This window comes from Artemia franciscana, chromosome 7 (assembly GCF_032884065.1).
Source record: "Artemia franciscana chromosome 7, ASM3288406v1, whole genome shotgun sequence".
Taxonomy (NCBI): Eukaryota; Metazoa; Arthropoda; class Branchiopoda; order Anostraca; family Artemiidae; genus Artemia; species Artemia franciscana.
Window position 1 is genome coordinate 32,819,307 of NC_088869.1, and position 17,414 is coordinate 32,836,720.

A 17,414-nucleotide genomic window follows, 5' to 3' on the forward strand; every position below is an offset into this window, starting at 1 on the left:
TGTAATATTTTTCAAATTTATTATGATGTAAAAGAAAGGACTTGGATTTGTGCAATTCACCTAGACATTAAAAGCTAAAACTTGTACAAAATCGTCTTCTTGCTTTTGGCTTATACCCTTAGAATTGAGATCTAGGAATATGTCAATATATAAGAATATTACCAAGCTCCCACGCTACAAAAATTACTTTTGACCAGAGATCCTCAGATCTTTATTAAATGCTATTACTCACTATTTCTGTACTTGCTAATTGAATTTTTGGACAAATATATTGACAAGGATAGCGAGAGAACCCACTTATTAACAGGTTCTCATGCTATACTTGTCAATATATAGAAATATTAGCAAGATCTCACGCTACAAAAATTATTTTTTATTATAGATGGCGTTCATGGCGTCTTAGCGTTCCTTGAACGCCTGCCTGCTTTCCTTGTGCTTTTGATCATATTCTGAAATTTCGGAGAGTGAGAACCAGTTAATTTACAAATATATTGACAAAATAGCGTGAGTACCTTCTAAATATATTGACATAGATAGGGGGAGAACCTGATAAGTAACAGGTTCTCATGCTATTCTTGTTAATATATAGGAATATTAGCAAGCTCTCACGCTACAAAAATTACTTTTGACTAAGATCCTCAGATCTTGATTTAGACAGTCAGTAGCTACTTTATTCTGAAATTTCGGAGAGTGAAAACCAGTTCATTTACAAATATATTAACGAAAATAGCGTGAGTACCTGTTAATTGATTTTTGGATAAATATATTGACAAGGATAGCGGGAGAACCTGCTAAATAACAGGTTCTCATACTATTCTTGTCAATATATTAGAATATTAGCAAGGTCTCACGCTACAAAAATTGCTATTGATCCATACATCTTGATTTAGACTTAAAGTAGCTATTCATGCTGTTCTTTAATATCGTATAATACTACAGTAAAACTTGTTATTCAAGCCCTGGCAGTATTTTTGATGTTTCTTTGCAACAATACTCGTGTCCGTCTTGGCGTTCCTTGAATGCCTACCAGCTTTTCTAGTGCTTTTTATCATACTCTGATTTTCGGAGAGTGAGAACCAGTTCGATTACAAATATATTGACGAAAATAGCGTGAGTACCTGTTAATTGAATTTTTGGATAAATATATTGACATAGATAGGGGGAGAACCTGATAAGTAACAGGTTCTCATGCTATTCTTGTTAATATATAGGAATATTAGCAAGCTCTCACGCTACAAAAATTACTTTTGACTAAGATCCTCAGATCTTGATTTAGACAGTCAGTAGCTACTTTATTCTGAAATTTCGGAGAGTGAAAACCAGTTCATTTACAAATATATTAACGAAAATAGCGTGAGTACCTGTTAATTGATTTTTGGATAAATATATTGACAAGGATAGCGGGAGAACCTGCTAAATAACAGGTTCTCATACTATTCTTGTCAATATATTAGAATATTAGCAAGGTCTCACGCTACAAAAATTACTTTTGATCCATACATCTTGATTTAGACTTAAAGTAGCTATTCATGCTGTTCTTTAATATCGTATAATACTACAGTAAAACTTGTTATTCAAGCCCTGGCAGTATTTTTGATGTTTCTTTGCAACAATACTCGTGTCCGTCTTGGCGTTCCTGGAATGCCTACCAGCTTTTCTAGTGCTTTTTATCATACTCTGATTTTCGGAGAGTGAGAACCAGTTCGATTACAAATATATTGACGAAAATAGCGTGAGTACCTGTTAATTGAAATTTTGGATAAATATATTGACAGAGATAGGGGGAGAACCTGATAAATAACAGGTTCTCATGCTATTCTTGTTAATATATAGGAATATTAGCAAGCTCTCACGCTACAAAAATTACTTTTGACTAAGATCCTCAGATCTTGATTTAGACAGTCAGTAGCTACTTTATTCTGAAATTTCGGAGAGTGAAAACCAGTTCATTTACAAATATATTAACGAAAATAGCGTGAGTACCTGTTAATTGATTTTTGGATAAATATATTGACAAGGATAGCGGGAGAACCTGCTAAATAACAGGTTCTCATACTATTCTTGTCAATATATTAGAATATTAGCAAGGTCTCACGCTACAAAAATTACTTTTGATCCATACATCTTGATTTAGACTTAAAGTAGCTATTCATGCTGTTCTTTAATATCGTATAATACTACAGTAAAACTTGTTATTCAAGCCCTGGCAGTATTTTTGATGTTTCTTTGCAACAATACTCGTGTCCGTCTTGGCGTTCCTGGAATGCCTACCAGCTTTTCTAGTGCTTTTTATCATACTCTGATTTTCGGAGAGTGAGAACCAGTTCGATTACAAATATATTGACGAAAATAGCGTGAGTACCTGTTAATTGAATTTTTGGATAAATATATTGACATAGATAGGGGGAGAACCTGATAAGTAACAGGTTCTCATGCTATTCTTGTTAATATATAGGAATATTAGCAAGCTCTCACGCTACAAAAATTACTTTTGACTAAGATCCTCAGATCTTGATTTAGACAGTCAGTAGCTACTTTATTCTGAAATTTCGGAGAGTGAAAACCAGTTCATTTACAAATATATTAACGAAAATAGCGTGAGTACCTGTTAATTGATTTTTGGATAAATATATTGACAAGGATAGCGGGAGAACCTGCTAAATAACAGGTTCTCATACTATTCTTGTCAATATATTAGAATATTAGCAAGGTCTCACGCTACAAAAATTACTTTTGATCCATACATCTTGATTTAGACTTAAAGTAGCTATTCATGCTGTTCTTTAATATCGTATAATACTACAGTAAAACTTGTTATTCAAGCCCTGGCAGTATTTTTGATGTTTCTTTGCAACAATACTCGTGTCCGTCTTGGCGTTCCTTGAATGCCTACCAGCTTTTCTAGTGCTTTTTATCATACTCTGATTTTCGGAGAGTGAGAACCAGTTCGATTACAAATATATTGACGAAAATAGCGTGAGTACCTGTTAATTGAATTTTTGGATAAATATATTGACATAGATAGGGGGAGAACCTGATAAGTAACAGGTTCTCATGCTATTCTTGTTAATATATAGGAATATTAGCAAGCTCTCACGCTACAAAAATTACTTTTGACTAAGATCCTCAGATCTTGATTTAGACAGTCAGTAGCTACTTTATTCTGAAATTTCGGAGAGTGAAAACCAGTTCATTTACAAATATATTAACGAAAATAGCGTGAGTACCTGTTAATTGATTTTTGGATAAATATATTGACAAGGATAGCGGGAGAACCTGCTAAATAACAGGTTCTCATACTATTCTTGTCAATATATTAGAATATTAGCAAGGTCTCACGCTACAAAAATTACTTTTGATCCATACATCTTGATTTAGACTTAAAGTAGCTATTCATGCTGTTCTTTAATATCGTATAATACTACAGTAAAACTTGTTATTCAAGCCCTGGCAGTATTTTTGATGTTTCTTTGCAACAATACTCGTGTCCGTCTTGGCGTTCCTTGAATGCCTACCAGCTTTTCTAGTGCTTTTTATCATACTCTGATTTTCGGAGAGTGAGAACCAGTTCGATTACAAATATATTGACGAAAATAGCGTGAGTACCTGTTAATTGAATTTTTGGATAAATATATTGACATAGATAGGGGGAGAACCTGATAAGTAACAGGTTCTTATGCTATTCTTGTTAATATATAGGAATATTAGCAAGCTCTCACGCTACAAAAATTACTTTTGACTAAGATCCTCAGATCTTGATTTAGACAGTCAGTAGCTACTTTATTCTGAAATTTCGGAGAGTGAAAACCAGTTCATTTACAAATATATTAACGAAAATAGCGTGAGTACCTGTTAATTGATTTTTGGATAAATATATTGACAAGGATAGCGGGAGAACCTGCTAAATAACAGGTTCTCATACTATTCTTGTCAATATATTAGAATATTAGCAAGGTCTCACGCTACAAAAATTACTTTTGATCCATACATCTTGATTTAGACTTAAAGTAGCTATTCATGCTGTTCTTTAATATCGTATAATACTACAGTAAAACTTGTTATTCAAGCCCTGGCAGTATTTTTGATGTTTCTTTGCAACAATACTCGTGTCCGTCTTGGCGTTCCTGGAATGCCTACCAGCTTTTCTAGTGCTTTTTATCATACTCTGATTTTCGGAGAGTGAGAACCAGTTCGATTACAAATATATTGACGAAAATAGCGTGAGTACCTGTTAATTGAAATTTTGGATAAATATATTGACAGAGATAGGGGGAGAACCTGATAAATAACAGGTTCTCATGCTATTCTTGTTAATATATAGGAATATTAGCAAGCTCTCACGCTACAAAAATTACTTTTGACTAAGATCCTCAGATCTTGATTTAGACAGTCAGTAGCTACTTTATTCTGAAATTTCGGAGAGTGAAAACCAGTTCATTTACAAATATATTAACGAAAATAGCGTGAGTACCTGTTAATTGATTTTTGGATAAATATATTGACAAGGATAGCGGGAGAACCTGCTAAATAACAGGTTCTCATACTATTCTTGTCAATATATTAGAATATTAGCAAGGTCTCACGCTACAAAAATTACTTTTGATCCATACATCTTGATTTAGACTTAAAGTAGCTATTCATGCTGTTCTTTAATATCGTATAATACTACAGTAAAACTTGTTATTCAAGCCCTGGCAGTATTTTTGATGTTTCTTTGCAACAATACTCGTGTCCGTCTTGGCGTTCCTTGAATGCCTACCAGCTTTTCTAGTGCTTTTTATCATACTCTGATTTTCGGAGAGTGAGAACCAGTTCGATTACAAATATATTGACGAAAATAGCGTGAGTACCTGTTAATTGAATTTTTGGATAAATATATTGACATAGATAGGGGGAGAACCTGATAAGTAACAGGTTCTCATGCTATTCTTGTTAATATATAGGAATATTAGCAAGCTCTCACGCTACAAAAATTACTTTTGACTAAGATCCTCAGATCTTGATTTAGACAGTCAGTAGCTACTTTATTCTGAAATTTCGGAGAGTGAAAACCAGTTCATTTACAAATATATTAACGAAAATAGCGTGAGTACCTGTTAATTGATTTTTGGATAAATATATTGACAAGGATAGCGGGAGAACCTGCTAAATAACAGGTTCTCATACTATTCTTGTCAATATATTAGAATATTAGCAAGGTCTCACGCTACAAAAATTACTTTTGATCCATACATCTTGATTTAGACTTAAAGTAGCTATTCATGCTGTTCTTTAATATCGTATAATACTATATATAATCGTATAACACAGGAATGGACTACTATGACTTTGGTAGTAGGAAATTGGTTTATTTGATGTTGAACTGTTGACTCCAAGGGGCATGCTGGCATTACTGGGTTTGTGGTGACCAGGTGACTTTGGTGATTGGTTTGAAAAACAAATGACCCTGTCAGTTTATGAAATCCCCCCGGCCTCAGCTCAGGCGAGACGACCCGCTTGACTTAAGCATATTAGTCAGCGGAGGAAAAGAAACTAACAAGGATTCCCTTAGTAGCGGCGAGCGAAGAGGGAAAAGCCCAGCACTAAGGGTCAATTGTATCCTTCGGGAGGCAATTTCGACCGATGCAGTGTTTGGGAGCCTCGTAAGACCGTCGCTTGTCCAGTCTAAAGTCCTCATGAATGTGGCCCGATTGCCCAGAGAGGGTGTCAGGCCCGTAGGACGGATGAGCGCTCGGCATTCCGAGGTCTCTCTAGAGTCGTGTTGCTTGAGAATGCAGCGCTAATCAGGTGGTAAACTCCATCTAAGGCTAAATATGAATGTGAGACCAATAGAAGACAAGTACCGCGAGGGAAAGTTGAAAAGAACTCTGAAGAGAGAGTTAAACATTGCGTGAAATCCTCCAGGGGTTTAAAACGGAAGGACTTTCGAAGTTCGAGCCATCTTCGGGATCAGTGTCGTGGGTAGCGAGTGCTGATGTGATGGGTTGAGGGCAGCCTCGGCTGTTCTCTGGTCATGTTGGTCATCTGCGTTGCTTACGGCGTGTATTCCCGGGTGGATTCGTAATCCGCACGCGGCTGGAACGGTGTCAAAGGACCCAGTGCTTTTGTTGCTTCGGCTTCAAGACGCTGGATTCCCGGCAACGATTCGGCCCGGCTTCTGTTGCTGGGAGCCTTTTTGTGGGTCTCCTGGGTGAGCGGAGAGTAGGCGAGTTCCTTCCGACCCGTCTTGAAACACGGACCAAGGAGTCTAACTTGTGTGCGAGTCGTAGGTCGATGAGAAGACCGATGGCGGAATGAAAGTTAAGGTATTGCTTGCAATGCTGATGGGAGATCCTTCTCCACTGGAGAGGGCGCATCCCAGGGGCGTCGTGATCCCGTTGCGGATGCGACGCACCTAGAGCACACATGATGGGACCCGAAAGATGGTGACCTATGCCTGGCCAGGTCGAAGTCAGGGGAAACCCTGATGGAGGACCGAAGCGATTCTGACGTGCAAATCGATCGTCGGAGCTTGGTATAGGGGCGAAAGACTAATCGAACCATCTAGTAGCTGGTTCCTCCCGAAGTTTCCCTCAGTATAGCTGGCACTCAAGCAAAGGAGACGGGAGTCTCATCCGGTAAAGCGAATGATTAGAGGCCTTGGGGCCGTAACGGCCTCAACCTATTCTCAAACTTTCAATGGGTGAGATGCCTTGCCGACCGTGGTGTTGTTAGCGGCAAGGATTTCGGATCCGAGTGCCCAGTAGGCCACTTTTGGTAAGCAGAACTGGCGCTGTGGGATGAACCAATGTCCGGTTAAAGCGCCAAAACCAATGCATATTCCCGATCCCACGGAAAGGAGTTGGTTGCTCCAGACAGCAGGACGGTGGCCATGGAGGTCGGAAACCGCTTAGGAGTGTGTAACAACTCACCTGCCGAAGCAACTAGCCCTTAAAATGGGAGGCGCTTTAGCATTGTGCTGATACCGGACCGCCGGTCGCAGAGCTCGTCGATCCTTGGTGATCGTCGCTGACGCGCCGGTGAGTAGGGAGGTCGCACTGGTTGCGTTGAAGGGTTTGGGCGTGAGCCTGCCTGGAGCGGCCAGTGGCGCAGATCTTGGTGGTAGTAGCAAATACTCGAGAGAGATCCTTGAGGCCTGACGTGGGGAAGGGTTCCATGTGAACAGTGGTTGGACATGGGTCAGTCGGTCCTAAGCCCAACCTGAAATGGTAGCACAAGACGAGCGTTGAACGAAAGAGACACGAAGTGTTGATATTCAAGCCCTGGCAGAATTTTTGAGGTTTCTTTGCGACAAAACTCGCATCCGTCTTGGTGTTCCTTGAACACCTGCCGGCTTTCCTAGTGCTTTTGATCATACTCTGAATTTTTGGAGTGAGATTCTATTTATTTTCAAATATATTGACAAAATAGCTTGAGTACTTGCTAATTGAATTCTTGTATAAATAATGTCTGCCAGCTTTCCTAGTGCTTTTGATCATACTTTGAATTTTCAGAGAGTGAGAAACTTTTCATTTACAAATATATTGACAAAATAGCGTGAGTACCTGCTGATTAAATTTTTGGATAAATATATTGACAGATAGGGGGAAAATCTGCTATTTAACAGGTTCCCATGCTATTCATGTCATACTGAACATCTCATCTATCTGTGCACACACACACTAACACGCACAACTGACACGAATATCCTAACATGCAAACAAAACAGACACAAATAAATGTACTGAAACACACACACACACAAATACAGTGACTAAACACCTACACAGCCACATAGACCTACACACTCAGCCTCAAAGCCAAACATGCACACACAAACACACACCCACAGCCCCATAGACATACGCACTTAGTCTCACAGCCACACATGTACACACACTAACACGCACAACTGACAAAAACAACTAACACACATATCCTAACATGCAAACAAAATACACACAGATAAATGTACTGAAACCCACACACACACAGCCACATAGACCTACACACTCAGCCTCACAGCCAAACATGTACACACACACAACCAGCCGCATAGACATACAAACTCAGTCTCACAATCACACATGAACACACACACACAGCCATATAGACGTACACACTCAGCCCCACATGCACACACACAGATAAATGTACTGAAATACACACAAACAGCCAAATAGAGGTACACACTCAGCCCCACATGCACACACACATACACACACAACTAACACACATATCCTAATGTGCAAACAAAACACACACAAATAAATGTACTGAAACACACACACACAGCCCTACACACTTACCATCAAAGCCTAATATGCACACATACACAGCCACATAGACCTACACACTCAGCGTCACAGCCACACATGCACACACACACACACACAGTCACACATGCACGCACACATACACACAGTCAAACATGCACAAACACAGCCACACATGCACAAACACACACATATCCTAACATGCAAACAAAACACACACAGATAAATGTACTGAAACACACACACAAACACACACATACACACACAAACAGCCACATAGACCTACACACTCAGCCTCATACCCAAATATGCACACACACACACACACACACACAAAGCCACATAGACATAAACGCTCAGCCTCACAGCCACATATGCATACACTCACACTAACACGCACAACTAACACACATATCCTAGCATGCAAACAAAACACACCCAGATAAATGTACTGAAACACACACACACACACATACGCACACACAGACACATTGACCTACACACTCAGCCTCATAGCCAAACATGCACACACAGACACACACACATAAACACACACAAAGCCACATAGACACATACGCTCAGCCTCACAGCCACGTAAGCACACACACATACACACAGCCACACATGCACACGCACAAACTAACACGCACCACCAACATACACAACTAACATACATATCCTAGCATGCAAACAAATCACACACAGATAAATGTACTGAAACACACACACACACACACGGCCACGTAGATCTATACACTCAGCCTCAGAGCCACACATGCACACACACACATGCACACACACACACACACACACACACACACACACACACACACACACACACACACATACACACACACACACAAACAGCCACATAGACCTACACAATCAGCCTCATACCCAAATATGCACACACACACACACACATAAAGCCACATAGACATAAACGCTCAGCCTCACAGCCACATATGCACACACACACACACACTAACACGCAAAACTAACACACATATCCTAACATACAAACAAAACACACCCAGATAAATGTACTGAAACACACACACACACACACACACACACACACATACGCACACACAGACACATTGACCTACACACTTAGCCTCATAGCCAAACATGCACACACAGACACACAAACACATACACACACACATAGCCATATACGCTCAGCCTCACAGCCACGTATGCACACACACATACACACAGCCACACATGCACACGCACAAACTAACACGCACAACCAACAGACACATCTAACACACATATCCTAGCATGCAAACAAATCACACACAGATAAATGTACTGAAACACACACACACACAGCCATATAGACCTATACACTCAGCCTCAGAGCCACACATGCACACACACATACACACACACACACAAAGCCACATAGATATATACACTCAGCCTCACAGCCACACATGCACACACACACACACACACACAGCCACACATGCACACACACAGCAACATATGCATACACAAACAGCCACACATTACACGCTATTAGACATATTTATTCGGTTTCCCCTTCTTAGGGCGGGGGATCTGCCCTTACAAAAATAATGGAGTACCAAAACTGGCCACCCCACTAAACATAATTAAATAAAAATGAAAATCAACTAGTCTTCATGCCACTTATAAAGTTTCTTCAATTGCCAGTGTAGCACATTCTGATAATCAGCACCAATTTTGACTGGCTCCACTGCTGTACAGGCAAATATCTTAAGGGATTTGAAAATTAGACCTGGAAAAGAAGCCTTTGTTCCACACCACCCAAGAGGTCAAGGCTAGTGGCGCGTCTTTTTTAAAGAGGTACCCCCGTAGGCCTCATCCTCTGTGTCATGTAATGTCATTGTATTAAAATAACAAAAAATATTATAAAAATTATTATTAGTCCAATTTTGCCAATTTTTTTCACTTATAAGCAGCTTTCTCTTATAAGAGACTTTTTTATTTTTTTTTCCACTTCTTCACTAATTAGCAAATTTTAAGCAACACTAATTAGTGAAGAAGTTGAAAAAAATGCAGAAAAAACTGCCTCAAATTCGTTTGCAGCATCGCATTTCAAATTGCCGAAAATCACTCGGTCAAATAACCCTGAAGAGAACAAGGCAAAAAATAAACAAAGGATAAAGATTATGGAAAGTGTTTGTAAGATTTCAGAAGCAATACCAGCTATTGAGCTTTGTAAGCTTCGCAAAAAATGCTATGTTGAGCTACTGGACCTTATGGAACAGAAAAGAAACTTGGGGTTCTCTGGTGGCTTCAAATTGCCGAAAATCACTCGGTCAAATAATCCAGAGGAGAATATGCCAAAACATAAGCGAAGAATAAAGATTATGGAAAGTGTTTGCAATATTTTAAAAGCAATACCAGCTATTGAGCTTATAAGCTATAAAGCTGAATAGCTGGTATTGCTTCTAAAATATTGCAATGTTGAGCTACTGGACCTTCGGAGCCTTTGTTCCACACCACCCAAGAGGTCAAGGCTAGTGGCGCGTCTTTTTTAAAGAGGTACCCCCGTAGGCCTCATCCTCTGTGTCATGTAATGTTTATTATTATGTGTATTGTGTCATGTAATGTCATTGTATTAAAATAACAAAAAATATTATAAAAATTTTTCTAAAAAAAATTATTGTAGTTTAGTGACTTTTCGGTCATCTTGTTGAACAATCACTGACAGTAATTTAATAACAAAAGACAATTCTTTAAAAAAAACTTATGTGTGTTAGTGACTTTCCATTGAAAAACCTATTAATTGACAAAATTATTACTTAAAAGCTTATTAAAGGATTATTAAAACGGATTACTTAAGGATTATATAAAAGTTGAAAGTCTGGAAAGAAAGAAAAGGGTGAATTGATACTTAGTTTTGTTGAAAGCCTGAAAGGATTACTTAAAAACAATTATTAAAAAAAAAAACCTATTGTGTGTTACTGACTTCCCAGTGGTCTTCTTTGCTCTTCTTGTTTTTTTTCTTTCTCCTCTTCTTTTGCTGCCCTTCCTGAGTGGCAGAAATTCGCTTTGCCACAGCCTCAAAACCTTTACCACATTCATCAATCTTCAATTGTTTGGTCTTCTTGCTACTTGTTCCTGCCACTTGTTGAAAAAGCACCGGCAGCTCTGAGCTCGACATTGATTCATCATCGCTGCTAAAAATTTCCTGCATTTGCTTCCATCGCGCCAGATTTCTTTCGTCGTTCAGCTTTTTGTCCCACCAAATTGTCTGTTTCACAGGTGAACTGCGTGCTTCTTCTGACATCTCCTCCATTGTATGTGACTGTGTTTCTGTGTGTATGAGTGTGTGGCTCTGTGTCTGTGGCTCTGTGTCTGTGGCTGTGTGTGTGCTTGTGTTTGTGTCCATTTGAGGCTCCTCACTCCTTACTTCTTCTTGTGTCTCGTCCATTGCCAACTCCATCAAGACTGATCTCTTTCGCTTCCTGGACTTCTCGGGTAGGAGGAACATCTGCTCATAGCCCTCATTGAACTGGCCGGGCCTGACTCCGTAGTCGAAGCACAACTCTTCTCCCGCCGTGATGTCTCGTGTCGCAACGAGAAAAGGTGTTTTCAAACCATCTACCACCAACGCCTTACTCTTCAGATTTGGGCCATCCTCCTTCGCCTTATGGTTAACAAGGCGTCCAAAACATTGCTGATGGGGATGGCAAGTGCAAACCTTTTCTCTTGCGTCTATCGTTACATCTTGGTCCACTGTCAAAAAATAATTGCTTCCATCATCCTCTCCAAGTAGTGACTGAAGGAGTCGGTTTGCCTCCATGGTAGCCATCCTTCTCCCGTGGTACTCAACCACTACTTGGTTTTTGTAGAAGGGCAGTGTGGCATAAACGCCTTGTCCAGCTCCTTTGTTTTGGCTCTGGGCTACGGTCATTCCTGGCCAGGACTGATTAAGGACACATGTGGTCAGATATTCGTCTACCAAGGGCTCAGAAGGATAGAATTTCGGGATCCTCAATCTGCTGTAAATCTGCTGGACCTCTTCCAGAGACGGCACGGTGTCTGTGTATCCTAGCCGACGAATTGCCTTCTGTAAGCTAGCTTCTGTGAGGGCCTCAGTGAGATCTGCTCCTATTCCACGCTTTTCCGACAGTTTTTTAAGGATCTCCTCAGCTCGAGCCTGTTTGAGCTGTTTCCGGTAGAGGTCCTTAACAGACTTCAATATGGCTGTGCTTTTTATCTCTGGATTGACTCTTCTTATCAATTTCAGAGACGCCGTCTTCAACTCGGCCTGTCCATCTATTGGCTGTTCCTCCAGAACACGGTTGAGAGCCTGGACAGAAAGAAAAAGGGTCAATTAATACTTGGTTTAGTTGAAAGCCTCAAAAGAAAAGAAATAAGGAAATAGACATGAGGAGATAGACATTTAGATTTAATATATAGTTAGATTTAATATATTTACAATATAGAGGTATAGATTCTAGCAAACGACCAGCCCGAAAACCTGTTAATTGACAAAATTATCACTTAAAAGCTTACTAAAGGATTATTAAAAGGGATTACTTAAGGATTATATGAAAGTCGAAAGTCTGGAAAGAAAGAAAAGGCTCGATTAATACTTAGTTTAGTTGAAAGCCTAAATAGAAAAGAAAAGGATCACTTAAAATCTTATTAAAGGATTATTAAAAAGGATTACTTAATGATTATATAAAATGCTGAAGACTGTTTAAGAAATCTAGATCACATAATTTAATGGTAAAGTTACTTTTTTGACCGCCCTTTTCCTGGTTGCCTCATCCATGCATGAAGCAACCTCTTCGTCGTCCGTGTCCCCAATTGTTTCCGAAGCAGAAAATTTTTCACCTCTTTGTGTACACTTTTCCATGATTTTTCTGCTTTCAGCAATCCGGCGAAACTCATAAGCTTCGTATATATTCTTTGATGTAGTTTCTAAAAAAAAAGGTTAAGAAAATCTTACATGAGGAATTAGACAATTAGATTTAATATACACTTAGATTTAATATATTTACAATATAGAGGTATAGATTCTAGCAAACGACATGCCTGAAAACCTGTTAATTGGAACATTATTGACATTTTTCATAGGTTCCCCCAATTTTCACGAAAATCGTGTCGAACGAGCGTGAAAATCTGTTTGTTTACAAATATATTGACATTTTGGAGTCAATTTTTTGTCGAAAAAGCGTAAAAACCAGTTAATTGGGAAATTTATTGACATTTTGGATAGGTCCTCCCAAATCTCACATGAGGAAATAGACATTTATATTTAATAAACACTTAGACCTAATGTTTTTACTATATAGAGGTACAAATTGTAACAATTTTATTTTTTTTTTTGATTTCAAGTTTTTAAGAACTAGTGGTAGACATTCTAACGAAAGACAGCCCTAATTATGTAGAATGAACAAAACTTACCAGAATGGCACAGGTAGTCGTGCATCATATCTCTCTCCTCCTTTGACAAGTGGGTCGCATTCCTGTTAATAGTCGCGATTAGGTGGCGTATCGTGGTTTGAGTCGGAACGCGAACACCCTGCCTCATGCCGCCTGGAAAAATTTTCTCTAGAAACCTCCGCAATGTTCCGCTTGTGTTTTGTATCTTGAGTCCCGACATGGATAAAAGGAATTGTTTTGGCTCTGGCAAGTCTGGCTTTACCAAAGCAGGTCGAACGAATGATAGGTAATTCCTAAAAATGACTTCTTCGCGGACACTGAGTGCAACCCCAGCGGACTTGATGCTAGCGGTCTTATGTTTTTCAACGAGTATGACGAACATATTCTCCTCCTCCACAAACCGCCTGTTCATAAACTCCTTCACCGTCATATTCTCCGGAACTCCTGGCCGGTGTCCAAACATAAAGGAAACCAAAAAGCAGAGGTACGCAGTGAGGTTTATGTGGTCCTCTTCTACTAGCCGATTTCTTGATAGACGCTTAATCACAGGAGCCATAAACTTCTCCACGCCAGCTTTCAGGTTCTTGTAGTCCTCCGTATTGAAAGAGTTCGGATCGAAAGTCCGCTGGAGTTCTCTCTGCCTCATCTCTGCCGTCGCCATTGATTTTTGCTTCTTATCCAGGAATGCTAACGCTGACATAACAGAGTTGACGTGGGCTATGTTCAGCTCTGGCGGTGCTTCACTACCACGGGATGTGATAAATTTTACAAACCTGTAGTAACCCTGAGCGTATTTGTTTCTGCTACTCCCTTGCATCCCACAGTCCGCAAGCTTTGAAAAGAACAGCTCCACTCTTTCGGCAGAGTTGAAATTCTTCCAATTATACTTTGTGCCCTCTAATATAAAGTATACGATCTTTTGGGCGCACCCAAAAGGATTCCTAAACTTTTTGGTATTCCCATCGCCACATTGCGCCGACCATTTCTCAAATTTGCTCATCCAGTTGAGTCCGTAGGCCATCTTCTTCGCCTCCTCTTCTGTTTTAACATTTTGGGTGTAGATGTCATACAGCCCGTGCTCTTGCATCTTTTTCCTGACATCAGATGTGTAACTCCATTCCTTCTTGAAGTATTGACTTCGCAGCTCTGATTTTTCTTCCTCCGACTCCGACTCCGAAGATTTGTGCTCTGGGCTCTGTGGAGCGTAGAGGCTTCCCTCCTCGTCGCTTTCCACCACATCATCAGGATTTGACTCTTCTGAGACTCTTCTCCGGCGGAATTGAGAGGACACCCTTGATGGCTTACCGGAGAAAAAATCTCTTTCCACGACAGGTGGTGATTGCTGTGGCAGCGCCGATGTTGATGGCCCTGCCATCAACACCGTGATGCCGTCAACGTGTGCTGTGTGTGGGTTTGTGTGTGTGTGTGTGTGCATGTGCGCAGCCACTGGCCTGGTGTCCTCAAACGAAAGTGTGCGGTCCGGTGTATTTAGAGGGTCAAAGTATAATCCGGTCATAGCCGACAAAGCCTTGCAGAAACCGTGCAATGTTTTTGTTTCTTCAACCAAGCTGCTCACTTGCGACGCCAAAAAATATGACTTGTTCTGCGACCTCTCTGCAAGCTCATCCTTGGCCAATTCGTGCATTTCCTTCGCTTCTTTGACTGACCAAGGTTCTCCATTGGGATTCTTGCTACAGGGTCCTTTCTTCGCCAAAAAGTGCTTGTCCAATGTGTAGAAGGACCTGTGGCAAAATCGGCAAATAGTGAAAAAATTCCTTGGCTTCTTCCCTTTTACATCCTTCGCAACAGCAAGGGTCATGGAAGGATTCCTAGAGTCATTTTCAGGTATGATCAAAGAGGCCGGGTGTGTTTCAGGGGCGGTCTTGGTTAGTCCAAGGGCAGTCAAGATCGCTTCAGGGACAGGCAAGGGCAGTTCAGGGACAGTCAAGGTCAGTTCAGAGGCAGTCAAGGTGGGGTTAGGGGCAGTCAAGGTGGGTTTAGGGGCAGTCAAAGTATGTTCAGGGGCATTCAGAATCGGTCCAGGGGCAGGCATGGTCATAATCGAGGATTCCTCAGGAATAATGGTTTCAATTTCTTTGGTCATCTAAAAAAGGAAACTAGTGTCAGTTTCCTTTTTTTGCTTGTGAATTCAAAATAGTATATTTAAATTATGATGAATTTAATGACTATAATAAGTTGAAACCTGATTGAGTATTAAAATTATTAATTAAAATTGTTTTCTATAATTTTGACACTTATTTCACATTTCTACGCACTTTTATACAATAGGCACAATTGTACAACGCGGCACGAGGCTAGGTGCAACATTAAGACTTAATAAGAACAGAAATGATTACGCCTACGAAGGGTTTACCTATGTAAGAGTAGTAATGAACCTTGCTCTTTACGCTAGTGTTTTTAATTGTCCCTCTAAAATGTTCCTTCTAAAAAGGCATTTAAAATTTTAACTTTTCCCACAACTATTCCCTTTTTTTAAATTCAAAAATCTAAATTTTAAATTCAAAATTTAAATTCAAGTATCAAAGGCATTTAAAATTTTAACTAGCTGTCAACTAAACTAGCTTTCATTTTCATAGGCCAACTGTGGTTCTACCCAAGGACCACAACCCCTAGGAAGTCCTAGGAGGAGCTTTTCTCTGATTGGCCAAGATGGTTCTCTGACCTGATTTCTGATAGGCTGATTTTTATAAGATAATTAAGGGGTTACCCTAGGGGAGCCTAGGACCTAATTGAACCAAAGCAGAGCAATTAATGTGTGTTAATGTGTTTCAACTAAACTAACTTTCATTTTGAAAGGCCTACTCTGGTCCTGTCTTTGAGCTTAGCAGTAGGCTTACAAACATTTTAACTAGCTTTCAACTAAACTAACTTTCATTTTGACAGGCCTAATCTGGTCCTGTCTTTGCCTATATATATTTTTCCTTAAAAGGCATGATCTGCAATGCAGAAAGACCATTTCTGGTCCAAACTTTGCTTAATGCATACTTAATGCAAAACTTTGCATTGGAAGGGTGACAAACTGTTCTTTTCTAAATATATTGATTGCATTGGAAGGGTGACAAACTGTTCTTTTCTAAATATATTGATGTTTTGCATGAACCTCAACATGCAAAATTGTTGTTGTTGGTTGTCTGTGTAACTAGCTTTCAACTAAACTAACTTTCATTTTGAAAGGTCTACTCTGGTCCTGTCTTTGAGCTTAGCAGTAGGCTTACAAACATTTTAACTAGCTTTCAACTAAACTAACTAGATTATGCCTACACAGAATTTACTATATGAACTTACATGAATGTCACTTCCTAATTAGAAAGTGCCTCCTCCATTTTTCATATAGCTCATCTGGTGCTAAATACTATTATAAAAACACCTTACCTTGGTAAGGTGTTAATACTTACTTGACACTTAAACACATAAACACCAATAAAATAGAAAATAAAACGAACCTTATTCAATAAGAATTTCAAGATAATTGAACTTCAACTTTCTGTGTTCCAGTATTTATGCTAACAATAAACCCCTAGGAAGTGCTAGGTGGAGCTTTTCTCTGATTGGCCAAGATGGTTCTCCAAGATGGTGACCTGATTCTGTCAGACCTGATAGGCTGATTTTTATCAGATAATTGAGGGGTTACCTTAAGGGAGCCTAGGACCTATGGCCCTAGGGCCATCACCCCCCCAGTGTCAAATTTTCCCTTAAAAGTATGTAAAAGGATGCATTGTCTTTTAAAAATGGCTCTAGACCTAT

General features: G+C 39.7%; 1 protein-coding gene across 1 annotated transcript; it reads right to left on the bottom strand.

The window, feature by feature from the left end:
- Positions 1–11,072: 11,072 nt before the first annotated feature.
- Positions 11,073–17,201, bottom strand: LOC136029172 (uncharacterized). Its single transcript, XM_065707285.1, has 4 exons — positions 17,114–17,201; positions 13,671–15,753; positions 13,000–13,184; positions 11,073–12,567 (listed from the first exon to the last, which is right to left on the bottom strand). The coding sequence occupies exons 2-4, from the start codon at positions 15,751–15,753 to the stop codon at positions 11,203–11,205; spliced, it is 3,633 nt and encodes a 1,210-aa protein (XP_065563357.1). The 5' UTR covers positions 17,114–17,201; the 3' UTR covers positions 11,073–11,202.
- Positions 17,202–17,414: the final 213 nt, after the last annotated feature.

Coding starts and splice junctions, on each gene's coding strand:
- LOC136029172 (XM_065707285.1), bottom strand. CDS start 15,753: ATGACCAAAGAAATTGAAACCATTATTCCTGAGGAATCCTCGATTATG. Junction 13,185..13,670: donor CGACTACCTGTGCCATTCTG/GTAAGTTTTGTT, acceptor CTTTTTTTTTAG/AAACTACATCAAAGAATATA. Junction 12,568..12,999: donor GGAAAAGGGCGGTCAAAAAA/GTAACTTTACCA, acceptor CTTTCTGTCCAG/GCTCTCAACCGTGTTCTGGA.